The sequence below is a fragment of the Tachysurus vachellii genome, chromosome 18 (assembly GCF_030014155.1).
Source record: "Tachysurus vachellii isolate PV-2020 chromosome 18, HZAU_Pvac_v1, whole genome shotgun sequence".
In the NCBI taxonomy this organism is placed as follows: Eukaryota; Metazoa; Chordata; class Actinopteri; order Siluriformes; family Bagridae; genus Tachysurus; species Tachysurus vachellii.
In genome coordinates, this window is record NC_083477.1 from 18878902 (window position 1) to 18906172 (window position 27271).

Sequence of the window (27271 nt, forward strand, 5' to 3'; positions counted from 1 at the left end):
AAACTCCTCCTTCGACGTTCACAATAACAGGACACAAGACACAACACTGATCGATCCAAGGTTAAATTAAAAAAATGATCCCACAAATGATCACAAAACATTTCAATCTAGTTATTTGTTTAAGTTAATGATGTTGATTTAAATCCATATTATTATATCTCTAATATTGCTGCACATCATAAAGACTATTATAATCACAACACTTTCCTGAACTTTATATAAAGTAGTGTTTTTGTCTAATAATAATCACATCAACAAATTAGAATTTGTTTAAAAACATGTCTGAGCAAGTGTGGATCAGACAACTGGATCAGACAACAAGCTGGAAAAGCTCTAGAATGGATTGGGGTTATCTGGTCTGATGCCAGTAAAACAATATACACCAAAGACATTGAGGGACATTTAGAAATGACCAGAGACAACTCCAAAAACATGGTGTATCTGCAGGTGACTGGTTTGAGTGCCCAGGATTCTGCTGTTCATTAAAAATCTCAGATGTGGTCAAAGAGAAACACGTATTCAATGTAGAGGCCATTTTCACAAGATCTGCAGGTGGTGCTACAGCTTAACAAATATACTGTAACATTGTAGGCTTCATTAAAGTACAACATATTCTCATATCCTCAGTCACAGCTAGACACTCCACAATTTCTAAGTCTTTCTGTGAGACATTGAACACTGAGACTGTCTCTTATAGTCATAATTTCCTGAAAGAAACAACAAGGGAAATAAATAACATTTACAGAATATTCACTAACGTTTATCACCAATGTGTATTGAAAGCATGTATTTTACAAAATTATCACAAGAAGAACTGTAACTATAAACGTGAAAAGAATTCACCATATTCTTCTTAGATTAATAAATAAATTGTCACCGTTTACAGACTCCTGCTGTATAAGAGGAAAAGTGATCATAGTAATCAGTGCCATTGATTATTAGAAAATAATTATCTTCAGGTTTGTAGCAGTAACTTCATGTCACAGTAGAGCCAAAGGGTGCAGAATTACACAATTTCATGGGTTTTGTTTGTACTTTACACAATAAATTATCAGCACCTGCATCCACCACCTCTACAATTCCTGACATCACACCACCTGGTCCTTGATTATTGTCCTATAACAACACACACATGTGTTTTACTCCTTACTGAATATGCTGACATGAAGAGTGTGTTCACTTCACATAAATTCACCTGAGAACATCTCTTAATGTTCCTAATATTATAGATTTATAATCACAAATTAGAAATGTTCATAAGATGAGGAGGTTTTTACATCTAGTGGAATCCATGTTTCACCTGAAGAATTACAGTTTCTGAAAAAAAAAAACAGAAAGTTCTTCTGGATGTTACAGTTGATCCACAGTGATGGACTAAAAAGAAAACCAGCATAACAATATGCAAATGAATATGTAAAATGTTCCCCTTACAGCTACATATAGAGAAATATCAGCCACGGTCACTGTGGGCTCTGGAGAGTTTAGCACTGCTTTTAGTTATGCGATGTTCCTTCCAGTTCTGCTGCTGCTGGCAGCTTCATCCTGTGAGTTTCACTTCACTAATGATCTCAGAGCTGCTAGTAAATTCCTGCAGTTATAACCTACTGTACATAGATTTTTGACTGGAATTGTGACATGTCTTTTTTTCAGATGTGGAATGTGCAGTAGAGCTCACTCAGGACACCTCAGTGATGTTAAAGCCTGGAGATTCTTTAATCCTCAGCTGTAAAGTATCCGGTTACTCAGTTACTGATAACAGCTACGGCACAGCTTGGATTCGACAACCTGCAGGGAAAACTCTGGAATGGATAAACCGCATTTGGGGGGGTGGAAGCACGTATCATAAAGAGTCTCTAAAAAGCAAGTTCAGTATTTCTAAAGATGCCTCCAGCAGCACGGTGATACTGAGAGTACAGAACATGCAGACTGAAGACACAGCTGTGTATTACTGCGCTCGTGATCCACACAGTGACACAACAAGCTGCAGTGCTGCACAAAAACCTCATCACAATTCACTTCTTTAATTAAATAATAACTACATTTTACTGAGTAACTAATCCCTACATTCCAAACACTTCCTACATCATTTAAAAACTTCTCAAACAATTAGGAATACGTTGAAGTACAAATTGATTGTGAACATTTAATTAGAAGATAAAATATCTGCAGTGTTTGATATGATGAAGATTTCTGTAAAGAGAATGTTTATTTCGTGTTGTTGGAAGGAGTCTCCAGTGTCAGAGCTAGATCAGGGTTAAACCTGTGACTTTATTTTCAGCATGAGAAAGTCTTCAGGACAGAAAAGTTTGTACTTTTTCCTCAGTTTCAGGACAAGTGTTGAGGGAAGGACTGTTTCTAGCTGTAATAATGAACACGATAACAGGAAATAACTTGTTTTTCTGGCCTTAACACAAGATTAAACATAACTATAAATAAATAAAAAGAAAAGAAAAATTGTAAATGGTGATGAATAAAAGACTTCATGTTGTGATGATAACAGAAACTCTGCTTTGATTCACTGTTGATTATTTTTCTTTAACAAAACCTCCCCAAGTGTTTTATTCCTTACTTTCTGTCACTGAGTTTTACTCCTTCTCAATACATGAGCAGGAGAAAGCCGTCTGTGTGAAATAAACCATCACCACGTAACCATTCCTACATTTAGGTTTCCTAATGTGTTCCTTAGATGAGTGAGGTGTCTTCTAAAAATGATTCAATTTGGTTCCCTTTCTGATAGAGAAACATTCTGTTGTAGAGATTTACATAGTACCTTATCATCCACTCATCTATCCAGTGAGCAGCGTGTGGTTGTGGGTTGAACACCTCCATAGTGGTCATGGACGCTCCCTATTCAAATACAGTAGAGTGGTGTATAAACAGCATGTTCTTGGCTGCTCTAGTTTACAGTGAGCTCTGTGAGAGATAACACTCCCATACACTTTAAATCTGGGTGAAGCAGAACTCAGAGAAGGATGATTTTAGGACAGTGTATTTTATTGCTACTCATTACATGTACGTTCATGTTTTTTATATGCTGATTATTAGCATTATAATCAGTATAAGATAACATTACTGAGTTCTATTCTTCTCTTACAGATTCTTATGGACAGTCCCTGACCTCCTCTGATTCTGTGGTGAAGAGACCTGGAGAGTCGGTCACTCTGTCCTGTACTGTCTCCGGATTCTCAATGTGCAGCTACTACATGCACTGGATCCGTCAGAAACCAGGACAAGAATTGGAGTGGATCGGGCACATTGATGGTGGCACTGGCACAATATTCGCTCAGTCTCTACAGGGCCAGTTCTCCATCAATAAAGACACCAATAAAAACTTGCTGTACCTAGAAGTGAAGAGTCTGAAAGCTGAAGACACGGCAGTTTAATACTGTACATGAGAGTCACTCTGACACAACAGACTCCAGAGCTGTACAAAAACTTACACAAGCACTATGTGTAAGAATATGTTGTGTGTTTTGTGTATGTCAAGTGTTCATCAGATGGATTGATTGCCTGAGGAAAGAAACTGTTCCAATGTCTGGTCGTTCTGGTGCTCAGGGCTCTGTAGCGTCGACCAGATGGCAACAGTTCAAAGAGGGAGTGTGCTGGATGTGAGGGGTCCAGAGTGATTGTCTTTGCCCTTTTGCTCACTCTGGAGAAGTACAGGTCTTGGAGAGTGATGAGTGTTGTGCCGGTGGTTCGCTCAGCAGTCAGGACTACCCTCTGTAGTCTTCTGAGGTCAGATTTGGTAGCTGAGCTGAACCAATCAGTAATTGAGGTGCAGAGGATGGATTCAATGATGGCAGTGTAGAACTGTTTCAGCAGATCCTGTGGCAGGTTGAACTTCCTCAGCTGGTGAAGGAAGCAATAAATTGTTGTGTGACAGACAGGCCAAGAGATGCACTGGCAGCACTGCACAGCTAATTTAGCTAGTCAGATAGCGACTAGAGACAGAATCACGTCAACGTAACTTTACTGTTATTTGCTCTTGCTGACATCAAACTTAAAAGAACACAAGTTTACCTGATTGTTGTTCTCGCATTTCACTCTCATTTTGTATAGCTCCGCTTCATATTGTCATCTACACAGTAAACATTAACACACCCTGTAAAATAAGGCAGGGGGAGGCTGGGCCTTGCGTAATTTGCAGGGCCCTACGCAACTTACGTAGTGAGCGTATAGGGCCGATTGGCTCTGTTTGATTTACTGTAGATTATTTTTCTGTAATAAAACCTCCCCAAGTGTTTTATTCCTTACTTTCTGTCACTCAGCTTTACTCCTTCTCAATACAGGAGCAGGAGAAAGTCGTCTGTGTGAAATAAACCATCACCACGTAACCATTCCTACATTTAGGTTTCCTAATGTGTTCCTTAGATGAATGAGGTGTCTTCTAAAAATGATTCAATTTGGTTCCCTTTCTGATAGAGAAACATTCTGTTGTAGAGATTTACATAGTACCTTATCATCCACTCATCTATCCAGTGAGCAGCGTGTGGTTGTGGGTTGAACATCTCCATAGTGGTCATGGACGCTCCCTATTTAAATAGAGTGGTGTATAAACAGCATGTTCTTGGCTGCTCTAGTTTACAGTGAGCTCTGTGAGAGATAACACTCCCATACACTTTAAATCTGGGTGAAGCAGAACTCAGAGAAGGAATGATTTTAGGACAGTGTATTTTATTACTACTCATTTCATGTACGTTTATGTTTTTTATATGCTGATTATTAGCATTATAATCAGTATAAGATAACATTACTGAGTTCTATTCTTCTCTTCCAGATTCTTCACCGTCGTAATCATACACTAGATTTAAAATATCACACAGAATAGATGTCACTGATATAGATATCATTCCTCAAAGTGATGACATCACAGACCATTACCTCATAGTGTACACACTACCTGTAGAACAGACTAACTGTGTCTCACCACGTTATCGACTCACGGTAGAACTATTACTCCGACCACTAAAGACAGATTCACAAATAACCTCCCTGATCTGTCTCAACTTCTTACTGTACCCTTAAACATAGACGATCTAAATGAAATAACTAACAGCATAGGCGCTACATTCACTCACACATTAGACACTGTTGCCACAATCAGATTACAGAAAGTTAGAGATAAAACGCTTGCACCTTGGTATAATCATACTCACACCCTCAAGAGAGAGACACGTAACCTCGAGCGAAAGTGGAGAAAAACTAAATTAGAGGTTTTTAGAAATGCGTATAAGGAAAGTATGTCCAACTATAGACAGGCTCTAAAAGCTGCCAGGGCTGAGCACCTGAGAAAACTCATAGAAAATAACCAGAACAATCCCAGGTTTTTATTTAGTACAGTGGCTAGATTAACAAAATACCAGAAATCTGAACACACTATTCCATCACAGTTCAGTAGTGAGGATTTTATGAGATTCTTCACTGATAAAATCAAAAGTATCAGGAATAAAATAGGTGACGCTCAACATATGAGAGCAACTAGTGACCCAGTCTCATCTAAGGCTCTAGACACACAACTACATTGCTTTGCAAGTACAGGACAGGAAGAGTTAGATAAGCTTATTACTAGAACTAAATCAACTCACTAGACCCCATTCCAACTAAATTACTGACAGAAGTGTTAAATAAAGCTGGTGAGCCTCTTTTTTATATTATTAGCTCCAAAGATCCAAATGAACTATCAAATTACAGACCTATTTCACATTTTCCGTTTATGTCTAAAATACTTGAAAAAGTTGTGTCTGTTCAACTGAGCTCCTTCTTACAGGAGAACAATATCCTCGAAGAGTTTCAGTCAGGTTTCAGGCCCCACCATAGCACAGAAACTGCACTTGTGAAAGTCACAAATGACCTGTTCTTAGCTTCGGACCAAGACTGTATGTCACTATTAGTTCTACTTGACCTTAGTGCTGCATTTGACACTATAGATCACAACATTCTCCTAGATCGTTTACAAAATTACACAGGTATTCATGGACAAGCTTTAAGTTGGTTTAGATCCTACCCATCTGACCGATACCATTTTGTAGAATTAGATGGTGAACCCTAGAGTTTATTACCAGTTAGTCATGGGGTCCCTCAAGGATCAGTTCTAGGACCTCTGCTTTTCTCGATATACATGCTTCCATTAGGGAACATTATTAGAAGACATGGGATTAGTTTCCACTGCTATGCTGATGACACACAGTTATATATCTCATCAAAAACAGATGAAATAACTAAATTGTCCAAATTAACTCAATGCCTTAGAGAGATAAAAGACTGGATGTGCTGCAATTTTCTGTTGTTAAACTCTGATAAGACAGAAATATTACTTATAGGTCCAAAAACCAGTACACAGAAACTCTCACAATTTAACTTCCAATTAGAGGGATGTACTGTTACTAGTAGCTCAACAGTGAAAGACCTGGGTGTTTATTAGACAGCAACTTGTCCTTTGAAAATCATGTCGCCCAAACCACAAAAACAGCCTTCTTCCACTTTAGAAATATTGCCAAGCTGAGAAACATCCTGTCTGTATCTGATGCTGAGAAGCTAGTTCACGCTTGACCTTTAGACTGGACTATTGTAATGCATTACTAGGTGGTTGTCCTGCATCTTTAATAAATAGGCTACAGTTAGTCCAAAATGCAGCTGTCAGAGTTCTCACTAGGACAAGAAAGTATGATCATATAACCCCAATTTTATCATCTCTATACTGGCTACCTGTTAAGTTTAGAATTGATTACAAACTGCTGCTACTAACATACAAGGCTCTTAACGGTTTAGCTCCCAGGTATCTAACTAGTCTACTAACACGTTACAATCCTTCATGCTCTCTGAGATCACAAAACTCAGGACTTCTGGTAGTTCCCAGAATATCTAAGTCTACTAAAGGCGGTAGAGCGTTTTCTCATTTAGCTCCCAAACTCTGGAATAGTCTTCCTGATAGTGTTCGGGGCTCAGACACACTTTCCCAGTTTAAATGTTGATTAAAAACTCATCTCTTTAGTCAGGTGTACACACATAACACATACCATTATATTGTGCACTATTACACTAGACTTGAACATTTTTATGAACAGCAGATATGTTAATCCCTCTGCACTGCTCTTCTCTTTTTCTACCCATGCCGAGACACCCAGACATTGTACCAGCTCCGAGCGTCTTCCATGCGATGAAGTTTTTGGACTTCCACCGAGATGAGGCCGACTCTGTGAGAATCCTGAGACATCTAGAGATCTACCAGCTCCAGTTGGACTCTCTGATACTAAGAGGAGATCTGAACTCCATGTGATCCCTACACCAATACAACACTTGTCTGACTGTATATTTGTAATCACAGCATCTAGTGTCACCCATATGAGGATGGGTTCCCCTTTGAGTCTGGTTCCTCTCAAGGTTTCTTCTTTTACCAATCTAAGGGAGTTTTTCCTTGCCACTGCTGCCTGAGCAACCTCAGACTTGCTTATTGGGGATAAATACATATACATACATACATACATACATACATACATACATACATACATACATACATACATACATACATACTTACATACATACATACATACATACATACATACATACACATGTACACATTGTGAACTATATATATATATTTTGAATTTTTATTATATTAATTCTTTATACTACTCCTTATGTTTATCTTCTGTTCTATGTTTATGTTCTGTAAAGCTGCTTTGAGACGATGTCTATTGTAAAAAGTGCTATTGAATGAATTGAATTTATTATAAACAACATCATCTATTCACACTCAGCACTCAGATCTTCCTCTTTATTCCAATCTCTTCTAGCAGTTATTAATATTTATAATGATAATAATAATAATTATTATTACTACAGGTCGATGGTTCATTTCCTGAATTTAGAAACACAGAGTCTGTTCAGCAGCACAGAATCTGACGAGAGATCAAACTGAAATGTAGATGTTTACTGCAGCATCACTACTACAAACTCCTGGAATTAAAAATCACCTGTAGGGGGCAGCAGCTGCTTGTTTTCAAGAAGGATTCATGAAACTATGAAATCTAACAGCTAAAGTGTGTTTATGCAAATTCACCCTGTTATAATACAAAAACATCCTCTTGCTCACCCCAAGTTCAGATTCAGACATGTTCATATTCCGGTTCTTTAAATGACTCTGTAAATAAACTGCAGCTCATTTTCCCCGTCTGCGTCTGCAGGTTTTATGTGTTCAGGAGTCCAGAAGAGAACAAATGTCTGTGCTCTTATTAATAGAGAACAAAACTACTGGAATTAGAGGTGTAAGGATATATATACTGTAACTAATCATATAATCATTCAGTATCACCAGACAATAATCAGGGTAATGTATTCAGTCACTCGGTCATCATTAGGAAGTGTTTTATTGGGTCAGAGTGCAGGCTCCAGAGTCCATCCCAGGAACACTGAGCGTACATTCTGGTCATGTTACACATTCACACACTCATTCACACCGAGGGGCAATTTACAGAAGACGAGTCACCTGCTTCACTCCTGATTCCATTTCTTGAAGCAGATTATTTTAGACTTTTGATTAAGAAAGAAGAAGAAGAATAAAGAATAGTTTCAACATCTAGCTGTTGTGATATTAGATTTCAGCTTTCTCTTCTGCTCACTAGAGATTACAATTCTTTAGGATTTAAAAACACCTGATCTAGAATCTTCTCAGCTCTTTCTCTCTGGATTCGTCAGATAAATCCTATAGAGGGGTTCAGCCTATACCAGAATTAACGTCATGTTCGGTTACACGGTTTGATTATAATGTTCAATGTAGTTCAGGAAGCGTTAATTACATCACAACACGTTCATATCATTATTAATAATAACAAACAGCTGAATTATTTTCCACATTAAATTGATATGGAGATGAAACGGGGTGTGAGTGTGATTAACAGCTGCAGAGCTGCACTCAACACAGCAATGTTTTGTCTGAAACACATGATGTTTTTATATCTCTAGTGGGTGTGTCATGCAAACCAAATCCTGTGTTTGAACCATTTATGCTGAAACATTCAGCCCAACAACATAGCAGCAGTTTGTGTTCATTTACAGCAGCAGGAATCATTTTAATTCTTTGAGATGGGACTAGGCAGAGTTTTGAGTTACTTTACTCTAGCAATCTTCATTCAATGTTAGTATTAATTATTAAAGAATTAAAATATTTTAAATTCATTCATTTTTAACTTTAACTCCTACTTTTATATATTCTTCTATTTCAGATTCCTGCAGTCAGACACTGATCGAGTCTGATCCAGTGACCATCAAACCTGATCAGTCTCATAAACTGACCTGCACAGCCTCTGGATTTAACTTTGGTAGCTATTACATGGCTTGGATCAGACAGGGACCTGGAAAAGGGCTGGAATGGGTTGCAACTATCCACGGCAGTAGCATATATTACTCTAATGCTGTTAAAGGCCGCTTCACCATCTCCAGAGACGACAGTAAGAAGCAGGTGTATCTGCAGATGAACAGCATGAGGACAGAAGACACTGCAGTTTATTACTGTGCCCGACACACACAGTGATACTTCCCCTTAGACATCAGTACAAAAATACAGACTTACTATAGTCACATGACAAACCCACATTTGGAGATTCTTGAATGTGAATGAAATTTTTGCTGCTGACTTTTACTGCACTATTCTGAACATTGGACATTTATACTGATGAAAGATCATTAATTTACTTCTCAACATTTTTGCAGTCATGTGAAAAAGAAAGTGCACCCTCTTGAATTCTGGGTTTAACTATTAAGACATAATAAAAAAATAATCTAGTTTTTAGCAGGTCTTAAAATCAGGTAATAAAACCTCAGATGAACAAGAACACATGACATATTACATCATGCCATTATTTATTTAACAAAAATAAAGCTAATCTGGAGAAGCCATGTGTGAAAATATAAGTACACCCTCACGGCTTCTACAGGAATTAAACGTCTTTTATATAACAGGCTTATAAGCATTAACTACTTCATGCTAGAAATTGAATGATGTAAATCACAATATAAGATCAATTATAGGATGAATATTGTAAGGAAACCTTTTAACAACTCCAAAGAGAAAGAGTTGAGTTTATGAACCCACACAACCTCCTTTAAATACATCTCAGATACAATCTCCTCCCATCATCAGCAGATAAACAAATCCAAGTGTCAGAGCTGGATCTCACTCTATTTATATGATGTGATGGTGTGTGTTAAACTTTGGAGAACAGAGAAGACTCCAGTCCAAACAACACACACCATGTTCTCTACATCTCTACTGCTCCTGCTGGCAGCTGCTTCTTGTGAGTGCTTTATCAAATTCATTCATTTAGTAGATGAAGTGTAAATGTGCAGCATATATTGTGTGAGATATCACCATGTGTTTTCCTCCACAGATGTGCATGGTGTGGAACTGATTCAGCCTGCTTCCATGACAGTCCAGCCAGGCCAGAGTCTCTCCATCCAGTGCAAGGTTTCATATTCAGTTACGAGCTATCATACAGCTTGGATTCGACAACCTGCAGGAAAAGCTCTGGAGTGGATTGGACGCATCAGCAGTGGAGGGGGTACAGCTTACAGTGAGAAACTGAAAAATAAGTTCAGCATCTCCAGAGACACTTCTACTAACACAATAACAATTGGAGGACAGAACATGCAGACTGAAGACACAGCTGTATATTACTGCGCTCGTGAACCACAGTGAGACAGAATAGTGGATTCCTCTTACAAAAACCTTATGAGACATGTTACAGACATCCTCTCAGTGTAACTAATAAATCATCTCAGTCACACTTTCACTTTCTTCTACTGGAATGAAGTCAGAATCATTTGCAGCATTTTAAAACAGTCACACAAAGTCATTTTTAAATAAAAAAGAAAACATTATTGATAGAGTCTTCATTCTGAGCCATTATTAATCCCTTCATTTTACAGGATTTTTACACAGCAGTTGGAATCAGTGTTTAATGAGTGGATTCAGGAATAATACAGCATGTTTCCAGCAGTGTGTTGTGTTTAACACACAGTCTGTTCTCATAGTCTGAGGTTCAATAACTGAAACAACTGAAGGAGGCAGCAGAGCTCAACAAATAAAGTGAAAAAACGTGAATCCACAAACTGTATTCTGTATGAGACTCATTCAGTATCAGTCATTATCAGACAAATATCTACATTTTTTCTTCTTTTTCACTCTTTCCATAATGTGTGATTAGTTATTTGGGTTGTTAAACACAGGTTGGACAAATAAAACACTATAATCTATGTAACTACATCCTCCTGTGGTTGTGAGGTTTCTCAGTAACATGACAAGATGTATTTTATAATGCTGTTATAATGTAAGGTTCTAAATTAAACAGAATGATAAATGAATAGAAATAAAGTTTCCTGTTCTAGATGAATAATAATTTCTGTGAGTTTTCTTTTTCACCTGAAAACACCTGATAGTGTATAAACTTACTCATTAACACCTGCCTTAAGCTTCTTATTGGTTACAAAGACCAAGAGCTTTTACTTCTTCTGCTCCAACACACACCATGATCTCTACATCCCTACTGCTGCTGCTGCTGGCAGCCGTACACTGTAAGAGTTTTTACATTTGACATGTAATACAGTTTTGGTTCCTTAAAGCTTTTTGCTTTTACATCATTAAAATAACTTTTCTTTAACAGGTGTTCACAGTGTTGAGCTGATCCAGACCGGATCCACAGTATTAACTCCTGGTCAGTCACTGACTCTGACCTGTAAAGTGTCTGGATATTCATTAACTGATGGCAGCTACTGTACAGACTGGATACGACAACCTGCAGGAAAAACTCTGGAATGGATCGGAGAGATATGTTCTGGTGGTGAAACTTACTACAGTGAGAAACTGAAAAGCAGGTTTCAGGTTTCCAGAGACACGTCCAGCAGCACAGTGACATTAACAGGACAGAACATGCAGACTGAAGACACAGCTGTGTATTACTGCGCTCGTTACGCCACAGCGAGACAAATAAATAACATCCCTGTACAAAAACCTCTCATTCAGTGTGACACAAGACACAACACTAATCTATCCGAGTCTAAATAAAAAACAATAATCCTGCGAATGATCACAGAAAATTTCAAGCTAGTTATTTGTTTAAGTTCATTTAAATCCATAATATTTATTGCTGCACATCATAAAGACTATTATAACAATATCACAATCCTGAACTTTATATACTGTTGTATTTTTAACTAATACTAATCCCATCAACAAATTAGAATTTGTGTGAACATATGTGAGAAAGTGTGAGAGCATTATTCCATGACTATAGAAAGGTAAAACTTGTTCTATTATCATAATCCCAATCTTCTCAGTCATAGATAATAATCCTTAAAGGTAAAATTTGTATATAATTCTTGATGGCTGTTTCTACATATGATTCACATTTCCTCCATCAGATTAATCTCCTCATCATGATTTAAATACATTTCAGATTCATTCTGGTTTGACTGGTTTGAGTGCCCAGGATATTGCTTTTTATTTATTGTGCTAGACATCATAGTGGTACAAACATGTTCATGTGCCATCCAAAATCTTTCCCAAGATGTAGTAAAGGAAAAAAGTGCATTCAATATAGAGGCCATTTTCACAAGATCTGCAGGTGGTGGAAAGGCTTAACAAATATGCTGTAACAGTTTAGGTTTCCTTAAATTACAACATATCCTCAGTCAGATCTCGATACTCCATAATTTCAGTGTGTTTCTGTGAGACAATGAACACTGAGATTGTCACTTATAAACAAATTCCCACAAAGGAACAATAAATAGGGAAATAAATAAAATTGACGGAAAAATAGTCGACTTTCAATTCATGATTATTGAATACATACATTTCACAAAAGTTCTACAACATTAAGTGTTAGTATAAACGTAAAAAGAGTTCACCATATTCTTTTTTAATTAATAGATAAATCGGAATCGTTCACAGACTGTTGCTGTATAAGAGGAAAAGTGATCATAGTAATCAGTGTCATTAATTTTTGAAGCAGTAACTTCATGTCACAGTAGAGCCAAAGGGTGTAGAATTACACAATTTCATGGGTTTTGTTTGTACTTTATACAATAAATTATCAGCAACTGCATCCACCACATCTACAATTCCTGACATCACACCTGCTGGTCCTTGATTATTGTCCTATAACAACACACACATGTGTTTTACTCCTTACTGAATATGCTGATATGAAGAGTGTATTCACGTCACAAAAGATTTACATGAGAACGTCTCTCAATGTTCCAAATTTTATAGATTTAAAATCACAGATTAGAGATGTTCATGAGATGAGGAGGTTTTTACATCTAGAGAAATCCATGTTTCACCTTCTAGCTTTCTCAGAAGTGTTAGAAGGTGACATCAGCTAGCTTTCTGTCAGTTGATTTGATGTGATTGTAGTGCTAAATTTTAAACTACAATTAGATTTTTTTAATGTATACTTTTTAAATCAAGAAAATAAACACTGACAACTCTACATCACATTATAGTTAAGTTATGATTAAGATTGATCATGACCAGATTACTGTCCTGCAGCCTACTGAGTCATTGTTCCTTGTCCAGTGGGATTCACTTCTACATAATTGTAGGAAATGATAAATATTATAGAGAGAAGGAGAAAATCATACCGATTGATAGTAAGAATCTGGAGACTGTATAAATGTATACTATTTCCTATGGATTAGGCAAAATTTCAAATTGTTGAACAAAGTGAGCAGAGACTGCCAGTCCTCTTCTGAGGATGTGAATGAAAGAGGATGATGCTTACGATTAAAACACAATATGAGAAATTTGCATGTAAGTCTCTGTCTCCTCCCTCCTCTCTCTTTTTCTCATCAAGTCAGGAACAGAGACGTAATAAAAAGCTCTCTGAACTGTGGAGATTCTGGATCAGCAGCCGTACCCAGTGCTAATCAAATCACCATAAGCTCCTTCTGTCTCCTGCTGTTTCTAACAGCTGTGTCCAGTAAGTGCAGTTTTTTCACGCACTAAAATATCTTTTTTATTTCATTGTGCATCTCTTATGGATATGAAAGAGCATTGACTGTATCATAAAACAAAGCATTTGATTCTGTGTTGCTCTTTACAGGTGTGGATTCGGTTGAATTTACTCAGTCAGATAATATAGTGGTTCGACCTGGAGAGGTGTTTACCATCTCCTGTAAATTCTCTGGGTTTTCAATATCCAGCTACTGTCCACACTGGATTCGACAAACGCCATCCAAGGCTATGGAATATATTGGATATGTGTGTAGCAGCAGATCTTTTGTAAAAGACTCACTCAAGAACAAAATCAGTTTCTCTGCAGACGTTTCCAGCAGCACAGTGTTTTTAAAGGGGCAAAACTTTCAGACTGAGGACACAGCTGTGTATTACTGTGCCCGAGAGCCACAGTCATTCAGATTACTGGTACAGCTGTACAAAAACCAAGGTCATGCTGTGATGAGCTCCCTTTAGTCTGCATTTGGTCATGTCAATGATGAACCTTTATGTTTCATGATTTTAGACCTTTATGTGGTTGCTTATTTTAACAAGAAAAAATGTAATGAATAAAATCTTCAAAATTTTGTATATTCAAGCACATGCAGTAGCAGTCATTCTGAAAACTACAGACAGTGGATAGTGGATTCCTCTTGCAAAAACCTTATGAGACATGTTACAGACATCCTCTCAGTGTGACTAATAAATCATCTCAGTCACACTTCATGAATGAAGTCCTAATCGTTGGTAGCATTTTAAAACACAGTCACACAAAATCATTTTTAATTAAAAAAGAAAACATAATTGAAAAAGACTACAGGATCAGTGTTTAATGAGTAATCAGTGATGATTTGTGACCTGAATTATTTCTGTAATGAAATTTAGTTTTTATTAGACACACAGATGAACAATGACAGTTTCTGAAAAGGCCAGAATGTTCTTCTGGATGTTCCAGTGATCCACAGTGATGGACTAAAAAGACATGAGATCTAATAAGTAAAGATCAGTGATGAAGCTGACAGCATGAAACACACTCACTGGACAGATTATTGATTTTTTGGATTCTGCAAAAGTGATTCATATTTAACAACAATATTCTGTGTATTTCAGAAATTCTACAGTTTGACTCACTTTTATATTTATGCATTTATGTGTATCACAGTGCAAGAAAAATTCAAAGCCAAGCAGCAGGAGTGTTAGGAAGCGTTAACTAATACTACAAACAGAGACAGAGTGAGAACTATAGAAGCAGTTTAAAATCAGAGAATGAAAGTCATTTACATACTAAATGTAACTTACAGATTCAGTGTTAAATAAATACAAACTAATTTAAACACTAAGGAACATTTTTCACTGTGATTATTGACACCTGTAGAAGACCAGCATAACAATATGCAAATGAATATGTAAAATGTTCCCCTTACAGCTACATATAGAGAAATATCAGCCACGGTCACTGTGGGCTCTGGAGAGTTTAGCACTGCTTTTAGTTATAAGATGTTCCTTCCAGTTCTGCTGCTGCTGGCAGCTTCATCCTGTGAGTTTCACTTCACTAATGATCTCAGAGCTGCTAGTAAATTCCTGCAGTTATAACCTACTGTACATAGATTTTTGACTGGAATTGTGACATGTCTTTTTTCAGATGTGGAATGTGCAGTAGAGCTCACTCAGGACACCTCAGTGATGTTAAAGCCTGGATATTCTTTAATCCTCAGCTGTAAAGTATCCGGTTACTCAGTTACTGATAACAGCTACGCCACAGCTTGGATTCGACATCCTGCAGGGAAAACTCTGGAATGGATGAATGACATTTGGGGAGGTGGAAGTATAGGTAATAAAGAGTCTCTAAAAAGCAAGTTCAGTATTTCTAAAGATGCCTCCAGCAGCACGGTGACACTGAGAGGACAGAACATGCAGACTGAAGACACAGCTGTGTATTTCTGCGCTCGTTATCCACACAGTGACACAACAAGCTGCAGTGCTGCACAAAAACCTCATCACAATTCACTTCTTTAATTAAATAATAATTACATTTTACTGAGTAACTAATCCCTACATTCCAAACACTTGATACATCATTAAAAACTTCTCAAACAATTAGGAATACGTTGAAGTACAAATTGATTGTGAACATTTAATTAGAAGATAAAATATCTGCAGTGTTTGATATGATGAAGATTTCTGTAAAGAGAATGTTTATTTCATGTTGTTGGAAGGAGTCTCCAGTGTCAGAGCTAGATCAGGGTTAAAGCTGTGACTTTATTTTCAGCATGAGAAAGTCTTCAGGACAGAAAAGTTTGTACTTTTTCCTCAGTTTCAGGACAAGTGTTGAGGGAAGGACTGTTTCTAGCTGTAATAATGAACACGATAACAGGAAATAACTTGTTTTTCTGGCCTTAACACAAGATTAAACATAACTATAAATAAATAAAAAAAGAAAAATTGTAAATAGTGATGAATAAAAGACTTCATGTTGTGATGATAACAGAAACTCTGCTTTGATTCATTGTTGATTATTTTTCTGTAACAAAACCTCCCCAAGTGTTTTATTCCTTACTTTCTGTCACTGAGCTTTACTCCTTCTCAATACAGGAGCAGGAGAAAGTCGTCTGTGTGAAATAAACCATCACCACGTAACCATTCCTACATTTAGGTTTCCTAATGTGTTCCTTAGATGAGTGAGGTGTCTTCTAAAAATGATTCGATTTGGTTCCCTTTCTGATAGAGAAACATTCTGTTGTAGAGATTTACATAGTACCTTATCATCCACTCATCTATCCAGTGAGCAGCGTGTGGTTGTGGGTTGAACATCTCCATAGTGGTCATGGACGCTCCCTATTCAAATAGAGTGGTGTATAAAGAGAATGTTCTTGGCTGCTCTAGTTTACAGTGAGCTCTGTGATAGATAACACAGCTGTACAAAAACTTACATAATGTTGTTAGAATGGTAGGTAGAATGGATGATGAAGGACATGAATGTTTAATTTCATGCTCATTAGATGAACCTTATCAATGCTATCCAACTTCACAACCCTGCTCTCATATTCCATACAAAACAAAAGTGAGATTAAGGCTTCAAATACCAGAAAACCTAGAGCTAGGAGAGAAAGACAAAAAGAAGAAAAAAGAAGAGAATAGAAAAAGCAGCAGAAGAAATAAAACAACTGTTGAATAAAATTAAGAATACAAAGCTTGAGGAATGAAGAAATCAATGGATAAAAAAAGAATCAGATTCTGTACTGAGACAGAAATGAAGAATGGATCAATATCAAGAATATTAAAGTGATTAAGTTTTCTTTATTTCTTTGTATATTTTTTCTTTCTTTGCTTTCAAAATATGTATCCAATAATATTGCTTGTGTGTTAAAAGATAAGACGTGCTGAGTATGTTATATGGAGGCTCTCTTTTAAAAAAAAGTCAACCTTCAGTGCTCAGAAGGATACCGCTGACAGTAATCCGTAAAGGGAAACCCCAACACTCGTGGGGGAGGGACTTAGTTAGTAAGATGATATTGCAAGCTTGTGCTGTTTAAAAGGAATGTATACCTTAAAGAATACAACTGGTCACTGACCACAGGGTTACCGGTTTGGGGAAAGAGGAATGGGAAGGAATGTAGGCTTTAAAGTCAATAAGAATTGATATTGAAATATTAAATATTGGTGAAAGGCTTGGAAACGTATAAAAGCTTGTCTTGAATTACATTGTGTGTGCATTCTATTGTAGACAGACTCAGTGCATGTTATACTCTGTGTGCATCATAGAACAAACGCAAGCTTACACTTGGAGAGTGTTTCTTGGTTTGTTATAATCTTTACATTTTAATTACTTTTACTTATTCTAATACTGTTTGATTATTTGAAGGAGATTTTATTTGTAATTTTCTTTTATTTTACTTTACATATATTACACACACTTATCTGTATTACACTACTTTTAATAAAAACAAGGCCTCCCATTGTGAGGACCCTGAAAAGACAAAGTCTGACTCCTTCATTTAAAGATTCACACAATAGATTAGGTAGAAGAACTTGAAGAGGATCCTTTGTTAAAAGACCGAGGGGACTTCGAAGGACACCTGAGTTAATGGTCAGTCCAACTCTGATAGTTAATCTTGTGTTTTCAACACTAACCCATGCAAACTAGGACCCATTCCTTAGTGGGATTGTGGAAGGGTTTCCTACACAATACGAAAACATGTGTCACTAAATTACTTCAACAAGCATGTCCTTGTGAGCTGTAAATATTCCCTCAGCAGGAAGCTGCACCCCAGAGACCTTTATTATAAACAACATCATCTATTCACACTCAGCACTCAGGTCTTCCTCTTTATCCCCTTCCAGCTGCAGGAACCTGTTAAGTTTAGAATCGACTACAAACTGCTGCTACTTCCATACAAGGCTCTTAACGGTTTAGCTCCCACGTATCTACCTAGTCTTCTAACACGTTACAATCCTTCACGCTCTCTGAGATAAAAAAACTCAGGACTTCTGGTAGTTCCCAGAATATCTAAGTCTATTAAAGGCGGTAGAGCGTTTTCTCATTTAGCTCCCAAACTCTGGAATAGTCTTCCTGATAGTGTTCGGGGCTCAGACACACTTTCCCAGTTTAAATGTAGATTAAAAACTCATCTCTTTAGTCAGGCATACACATAACACATACCATTATATTGTGCACTATTACACTAGACTTGCACATTTTTATGAACAGCAGATATGTTAATCCCTCTGCACTGCTCTTCTCTTTTTCTACCCATGCCGAGACACCCAGACATTGTACCAGCTCCGAGCGTCTTCCATGCGATGAAGTTTTTGGACTTCCACCGAGATGAGGCCGACTCTGTGAGAATCCTGAGACATCTACAGATCTACCAGCTCGAGTTGTACTCTGTGATACTAAGAGGAGATCTCAACTCCATGTGATCCTTACACCAATACAACACTTGTCTGACTGTATATTTGTAATCACACCATCTAGTGTCACCCATATGAGGATGGGTTCCCCTTTGAGTCTGGTTCCTCTCAAGGTTTCTCAAGGAGTTTTTACTTGCCACTGCTGCCTGAGTCACCTCAGACTTGCTGATTGGGGATAAATACATACATACATACATACATACATACATACATACATACATACATACAGTACACAGTGTGAACTATATATATTTTTAATTTTTATTATATTAATTCTTTATACTACTCCTTATGTTTATCTTCTGTTCTATGTTTATGTTCTGTAAAGCTGCTTTGAGACATTGTCTATTGTAAAAAGTGCTATACAAATAAACTTGAATTGAATTATTCCAATATCTTCTAGCAGTTATTAATATTCATAATAATAATAATCCACATGTTATGTATCACATTTACATTATGATGTCTTTACGTATTTGACTGGAGGTAAATCAGCTCTAGGACAATGATTGTGATGACTAGTTGGGACTATATACTGTACTATTCATGCTTTTATTCCTCCTGATTGTGATGCCAGCTGCAGGAACACTACAGGTCGATGCTTCATTTCCTGAATTTAGAAACACAGAGTCTGTTCAGCAGCACAGAATCTGACGAGAGATCAAACTAAAATGTAGATGTTTACTGCAGCATCACTACTACAAACTCATGGAATTAAAAATCACCTGTAGGGGGCAGCAGCTGCTTGTTTTCAAGAAGGATTCATGAAACTATGAAATCTAACAGCTGAAGTGTGTTTATGCAAATTCACCCTGTTATAATACAAAAACATCCTCTTGCTCACCCCAAGTTCAGATTCAGACATGTTCATATTCCGGTTCTTTAAGTGACTCTGTAAATAAACTGCAGCTCATTTTCCCCGTCTGCGTCTGCAGGTTTTATGTGTTCAGGAGTCCAGAAGAGAACAAATGTCTGTGCTCTTATTAATAGAGAACAAAACTACTGGAATTAGAGGTGTAAGGATATATATACTGTAACTAATCATATAATCATTCAGTATCACCAGACAATAATCAGGGTAATGTATTCAGTCACTCGGTCATCATTAGGAAGTGTTTTATTGGGTCAGAGTGCAGGCTCCAGAGTCCATCCCAGGAACACTGAGCGTACATTCTGTTACACATTCACACACTCATTCACACCGAGGGGCAATTTAGAGAAGATAGTTACGTTATTGACTCTTGATTTGATTTCTTGAAGCAGATTATTTTAGACTTTTGATTAAGAAAGAAGAAGAAGAATAAAGAATAGTTTCAACATCTAGCTGTTGTGATATTAGTTTTCAGCTTTCTCTTCTGCTCACTAGAGATTACAAATTAGGATTTAAAAACACCTGATCTAGAATCTTCTCATCTCTTTCTCGCTGGATTCATCAGATAAAGCCTCTAGAGGGTTTCAGCCTATACCAGAATGAACGTCATGTTCGGTTACATTGTACGTTGTTAAATGTGCTAAACAAATAAATTGAATTGAATTGACATACTAAGAACTGAGGAAGTAGATGTTCATTTGTAAATAATCATTGAGACTAATATTGATTTCCCAATTAACTGATTAATTAAACCAGATGATTTACTATGTTACTGCTGATACTGTATCTGAGTGTTTTCTCGCTTTTAAACCATGCTGATAAAAATTTCTCCATTTCTGAATTCCAACTTTCTTTATTTCCGCTAGTCCATGTAAAAATGTATTGTTATTTAATTATTTATTTTTCTGGCAGCCAGAACATTTTCATCTTCTGTATCTGCACCTGTAGGGGGCAGCAGCTGCTTGTTTTCGAGAAGGATTCATGAAACTATGAAATCTAACAGCTGAAGTGTGTTTATGCAAATTCACTCTGTTATAAAAAAAAACAGCCTCTTGCTCACCCGAAGTTTGTGTCACACGACTGAATCAAAGAGCATGATGATGGGGCTGAAGGTCACTCAGTACTACATCTTTGTTATAATGTTAACCAAAGGTACCTGAGACTTCTGTACTGTTTATTTCTTCCCTCAGAATATCTCGACTGTGTTGATGATGATCTTTGTTATGTTTTATCTGCTAGGTGTCAGCAGTGATGAGATCAGACTGGACCAGTCTCCTGCTGTGGTAAAGAGACCTGGAGAAACTGTGAAGATCTCCTGTAAGATTCACGGCTTTGATATGACTGAGTACTACATACACTGGATCAGACAGAAACCAGGGAAAGCTCTGGAATGGCTTGGCAGGATGGATACAGGCAATAATGCACCAATATATGCAGAGTCTGTGAAGAACCAGCTCACTTTAACAGAAGACGTCTCAGCAAGCACACAGTACTTAGAGGCCAAGACCCTGAGGACAGAGGACACTGCGGTTTATTACTGCGCCCGACGTCCCACAGTGACTGGAGCTGAGGAAGCAGCTGTACAAAAACCAGACACACATTGTAACTGAACTAACTGAAGTGGCTTCACTTATAATTGTAACACAGATGACCAGAGTTTGTATCTATTTACTGCTCCAATTATCTATAAGTGTACCTGGATATAACCCTAAAGTGGGCGTGGCCTAAACTAATGATCATGAATGAAAATATACATAATCCAGCTTTCTCTGCTCCTGGAAACACTTAAAAAAAGCCACAGGTAGAAATAACAGCTCTGTCAGCATGCTGTGTGAATGTGGTTCTGACTGTTCCTCAAACCAACAAAGTAGTAGACACCACAGTCCCAATACACACTGTAATACACTCATCCCAGTCCCAGTACACACTGTAATACACAAATCTCAGTCCCAATAAACACTGTAATACACACACACACCAGTCCCAATACACACTGAAATACACACACACACCAGTCCCAATACACACTGTAATACAAACATTACAGTCACAACTACACAATGTAATACACATGTCCCAGTCCCAATACACACTGTAATACAAACATCCCAATTCACACTGTAATAAATACACCACAATCCCAATAAACACTATAATACACACATCATACTGTAACACACACCCCAGTCCCAGTTCACACTGTAACACACACATCATAGTATAAAACACACCTGCACACCTGTTCCTCACGTGTTTAATTGTCATGTCTATTCAGCCATCCCGCGTTGTCTATGGCAGTGCTGAATCCTTGTTCTCATCTGTCATCCTGTGTCTAGTCGTGTCATGTGTGGTATCGTCTGTGTCCTTGTCCCTGTTTTGTGTTTTTTAGTTAATAAACCATTTTATTTTAGCTATCCTGCATTTGGGTCTGTTTTTATCCCCACATCACTGCCAAATACACACTGTAATAAACACACTACAATCCCAAATACACACTGTAATACACACATCCCAGTCCCAATACACACTGTAATACACACATCACAGTCCCAATGCACACTGTAATACACACATCACAGTCCTAATACACACTGTAATACACACAGCCCAGTCCTAATACACACTGTAATACAGACAGCCCAGTCCTAAAACACACTGTAATACACACATCCCAGTAGCAGTATACTCTGTAATACACACAACCCAGTACCAATACACACTGTAATACACACATTTCAGTCCACATACACGCAGAAATACACATCCCAGTCTCAACATACACAGCCTCTGTTCTAGAAATGTAACTAACACCTTCTGAACGCAACAACTGCAACTTTATTGTGTGATGCTCTTGTTGGAAGATTGTTGATCGAAAATGTTCAGTTCATTTAATCACAGAGACACGTTAGTGTTTTGTTCATTTCACTCTAAGACCAATTCTTCTAAGAGGAAGAACGTTAATGTATAAATGAGTAAACCTGACACTTCAAGATCATGATGATGCATTTCATGCAAATCCTCCACTTACATTAAGGAGGTCTGTGTGAGTGTGTGTGAGTGTGTAGTGAGGAGGAGGAGAGCAGCTGAGCATTTTACTTCACTTCACTTTTATATCAACAACAATGCTGTCATTATCAGTGTTGCTGCTGCTTTCAGCTGCATTCTGTACGTCTCCGTGTCAGCTGAATGAATTTAGATTTAATTCTCGTTTCGTGAAAATTGATGACTTTTGATGATGTTCTGTCGCTCTTATTCACAGGTGGTGTTGGAGGTGTGGAGCTCACTCAGACAGACTCTGTGCTGGTGAAGCCTGGAGAGTCGTTCTCCATCTCTTGCAAGATCTCGGTGTCGAGTTATTGTATTAACTGGATACGGCAACCTGCTGGAAAAGCACTGGAATGGCTCGGATATCTGTGTAGCGGTGATAGCACTGATCTCAAAGACACGATGAAGAGCAAGATCAGTCTCAGCCAGGACAAATCCAGCAGCACAGTTTATTTAAGAGGACAAAACTTTCAGGTCGAGGACACGGCTGTGTATTACTGTGCCAGACACACAACACTACAAACTCACTGAAGCCCTGTACAAAAACATCCCTGGTCATTTTCCTCTCTCTACAGTACACATGTCCCCAGAGGGGTCTGGTATATATGAGCTAGCAGAGCTAAGACACTTCTGTAGTTCAAAGATATCTACATAAGGTTTCATCTTTGTCTCAACATTAAAATAAATTGTTGTCCTGAACAAAAGTGAATACACAGTTAATCCATCATTAATACCACACCAACCTATTCCAAAGCTTTTTGTAACTCAATTTAAGCTATTATTATAATTATAATTCTTTTTGTGCCTCTAGATGTCAGTCTTTGTAAAGAAACTCTCTCACTTTATACATTATAATCGTTCTCCAGCTTCATTTAACTCACCGGACAGATATTTGATTATTGGGATTCTGCAAAACTGTTTCATATTTAACTACAATAATCTGTGTTTTTTAGAAATGTTACAGTAATTGTTTAGATCAATTATAGCATAAATATTGTGAGAAAACATGTTTAAAACTCCAAAGACAACGTCCCAAATAAAAAATCTTGTTGAAAGTTGAGTTTATAAACCAACACATCCTCCATCAGATGAATCTCCTCCTCATGATATAAATACATTTCAGATACATTCTCCTCCCATCATCAGCAGATAAACAAATCCAAGTGTCAGAGCTGGATCTCACTCTATTTATATGATGTGATGGTGTGTGTTAAACTTTGGAGAACAGAGAAGACTCCAGTCCAAACAACACACACCATGTTCTCTACATCTCTACTGCTCCTGCTGGCAGCTGCTTCTTGTGAGTGCTTTATCAAATTCATTCATTTACTAGATGAAGAATAAAGGTGCAGCATATATTGTGTGAGATATCACCATGTGTTTTCCTCCACAGATGTGCATGGTGAGGAACTGACTCAGCCTGCGTCCATGACAGTCCAGCCAGGCCAGAGTCTCTCCATCCAGTGCAAGGTTTCATATTCAGTTACGAGCTATGATACAGCTTGGATTCGACAACCTGCAGGAAAAGCTCTGGAGTGGATTGGATACATTGCTCCTAGTGGGGGTACAGCTTACAGTGACAAACTGAAAAATAAGTTCAGCATCTCCAGAGACACTTCTACTAACACAATAACAATTGGAGTACAGAACATGCAGACTGAAGACACAGCTGTGTATTACTGCGCTCGTCTGCGCACAGTGAGACGAATAAACAACGTCCCTGTACAAAAACTCCTCATTCAGTGATCACAATAACAAGACACAACACTGATCTATCCAACTATTAGAAAATGTAAAATAAATAAATAAATAAATAATCCACAAATGAAAACAAAGAGATTGAATTTAGTTCATTTTTTAAATAATTGTAATATAGATTTTAAACCATAATACAAATTCTTTAATGTTACTGCACATGATAAACACTGTAATAATCATATCACTAACAAGAACTTATGATAATGTAGGTTGACGGATTAGTTGCTGTTCCTCTCTGTAACATCATCATGACTCCCACATGTTTTCTATCATGACGTCATGATGCAAATCCAGACTACTGTGTGTCCATGCAGTATTTATGTGCAGCTGAGCTGAGTGGAGCGATCGAGTCTCATCAACACTCACCATGAAGATCCCACTCTCCTTATTCCTGCTACTAATCAGCCTCATAGGTGAGTTCTCATGATGAATCCGGAATGTATCTTATTATTTATTTTTAAATGCACTAATGTTTTTTTTTTTTCTGTATCAGGTATTCAGTGTCAGAGTCTTGAGTCTATTCCCATTGTTTCAGTGTTGAAAAAACCTGGAGAAACTCTGAGTCTTTCCTGTAAAGGATCTGGGTTTAACTTTGGTGGCTATGGCATGAACTGGATCAGACAACAAGCTGGAAAAGCTCTAGAATGGATTGGGGTTATCTGGTCTGATGCCAGTAAAACAATATACGCCAAAGACATTGAGGGACGTTTGGAAATTACCCGAGACAACTCCAAAAACATGGTGTATCTGCAGCTGACTGGTTTGAGTGCCCAGAATTCTGCTGTTTATTACTGTGCTAAACACCACAGTGGTACAAACATGTTAATCAACCGTCCAAAATCCTCCCCCAGATGCAATAAAAGAGAAAAGTGCTTTCAATATACGGGGCATTTTCACAAGATCTGCAGGTGGCGCTACAGCACAACAAATATACTGTAACATTGTAGGTTTCTTTAAAGTACAACATATTCTCATATCCTCAGTCAGATCTAGATACTCCACAATTTCTATGTATTTCTGTGACACAATGAACACTGAGACTGTCTCTTATAGTCATATTCTTACAGAGGAACCAAAAGGGAAATAAATAACATTTACAGAAAAAATGTCAGACTTTAATTAGTGATTATTAAATACATACTTTTCACAAAAGTTCCATAACATTAACTGTAACTATAAACATAAAAAGAGTTATTCTTTAATTAATAAATAAATTGTCACCGTTCACAGACTGCTGCTGTATAAGAGGAAAAGTGATCATAGTAATCAGTGCCATTGATTATTAGAAAATAATCATCTTCAGGTTTGTAGCAGTAACTTCATGAATTGAATATCTCAACTTTAACTGTGAAGATATTCTGTAAGATACACGGCTTTGATGTGACTGAGTACAACATGCACTGGATCAGACAGAAACCAGGGAAAGCTCTGGAATGGGTTGGATATGTGAACTCCGTAGTCTAACTGTACCTCTGTACTGTAGGTTTGGCTTTAACAGCTTCAGTCATGTTCATATTCACCTTCTCAAAACAGAAACCAGGAAATTTGTAGACATGAGAATCATTTCTGTGTTAATGTAATTCTCTAGAGTGCAGCCTACACATGACTGATAACGACATAAAGGATCGTTTATCTAATTATTATCATTTTCATGGATTATGGTGGAGATTCAGATTAATTTAAGGGAACTGGAAATAGATCAGTTTTCAATCTGACCGTCACAGGAAGCGTTAATTACATCACAACACGTTCATATCATTATTAATAATAACAAACAGCTGAATTATTTTCCACATTAAATTGATATGGAGATGAAACGGGGTGTGATTGTGATTAACAGCTGCAGAGCTGCACTCAACACAGCCTCTCTGTAATGTTTATGCAAATCTGCATCTCCTCTTGTAATATTAGCAGCGTTCTGATCTAGAGAGGAAACACTTCTCATTAGTCTTCCTTCAACACAAACATGTTTGCTTCAGCTCCACTGCTGCTGCTGGCTCTCGCCCCCTGTGAGTGTTTGGATTGAAGCTTTATTATTTCATCTGATCCTTTCAGTTCGACATGTCCACCTTTTCTTTTTCTCTTTTTACAGATGTGTTCTGTGCTACTGAGCTCATCCAGCCAGACTCACTGCTTATAAAGCCAGGAGAGACTTTAACCATCACCTGTAAAGTGTCTGGAGCTTCTATCACTGATAGCAGCCACTATGGAACAGCTTGGATTCGGCAACCTGCAGGAAAAGCTTTAGAATGGATCAACGCCATTTATTATGAAGGGAGTATTTATAAGAAAGATTCACTTAAAGACAAGTTTGTGGTCTCTCGAGACACTTCCAGTAACTCCGTGATCTTACGAGGACAGAACATGCAGACTGAAGACACAGCTGTGTATTACTGCGCTCGTGATCCACACAGTGACACAACAAGCTGCAGTGCTGCACAAAAACCTCATCACAATTCACTTCTTTAATTAAATAACAACTACATTTTACTGAGTAACTAATCCCCATATTACAAATATTTCAGCATAGACACCAACAATGGCATTAATAATATAAATAAATAAATAAAAGTTTACTTAAGAATAAAAGTCTCTTTTTATAACTAGTTGAAATGAAATGTGTCTGCAAAAGACATTTATTATAAAGAACAACATCCATTCACACTCAGCACTCAGGCTTTAACTCTTCATCCTGAATG

At 37.5% G+C, this 27271-nt stretch overlaps 7 gene segments (V, D, J or C); all 7 read left to right on the plus strand.

The window, feature by feature from the left end:
• The first annotated feature begins 2906 nt into the window (after window positions 1–2906).
• Window positions 2907–3383, plus strand: LOC132860974 (Ig heavy chain V region 914-like). The segment is given in 2 exon segments: window positions 2907–3012; window positions 3097–3383. Coding segments are annotated over 2 exon segments (327 nt in total).
• Window positions 3384–9081: 5698 nt separating this feature from the next.
• LOC132860727 (Ig heavy chain V region 914-like) lies at window positions 9082–10406 on the plus strand. The segment is given in 3 exon segments: window positions 9082–9133; window positions 9222–9511; window positions 10386–10406. Coding segments are annotated over 3 exon segments (363 nt in total).
• A 10463-nt stretch (window positions 10407–20869) lies between these two features.
• LOC132860728 (immunoglobulin heavy variable 1-69-2-like) lies at window positions 20870–21379 on the plus strand. The segment is given in 2 exon segments: window positions 20870–20921; window positions 21009–21379. Coding segments are annotated over 2 exon segments (423 nt in total).
• A 1512-nt stretch (window positions 21380–22891) lies between these two features.
• LOC132860657 (Ig heavy chain V region PJ14-like) lies at window positions 22892–23318 on the plus strand (the record flags this gene model as incomplete). The annotated part of the segment is given in 2 exon segments: window positions 22892–22934; window positions 23029–23318. Coding segments are annotated over 2 exon segments (333 nt in total), but the record flags the coding sequence as incomplete, so codon positions are not given.
• A 753-nt stretch (window positions 23319–24071) lies between these two features.
• Window positions 24072–24691, plus strand: LOC132861244 (Ig heavy chain V region 914-like). The segment is given in 2 exon segments: window positions 24072–24114; window positions 24208–24691. Coding segments are annotated over 2 exon segments (396 nt in total).
• A 248-nt stretch (window positions 24692–24939) lies between these two features.
• On the plus strand, window positions 24940–26123 carry LOC132860729 (immunoglobulin heavy variable 3-33-like). The segment is given in 3 exon segments: window positions 24940–24985; window positions 25066–25383; window positions 26056–26123. Coding segments are annotated over 3 exon segments (432 nt in total).
• Window positions 26124–26538: 415 nt separating this feature from the next.
• LOC132861205 (immunoglobulin heavy variable 4-39-like) lies at window positions 26539–26972 on the plus strand (the record flags this gene model as incomplete). The annotated part of the segment is given in 2 exon segments: window positions 26539–26581; window positions 26665–26972. Coding segments are annotated over 2 exon segments (351 nt in total), but the record flags the coding sequence as incomplete, so codon positions are not given.
• Between the last annotated feature and the right edge of the window lie 299 nt (window positions 26973–27271).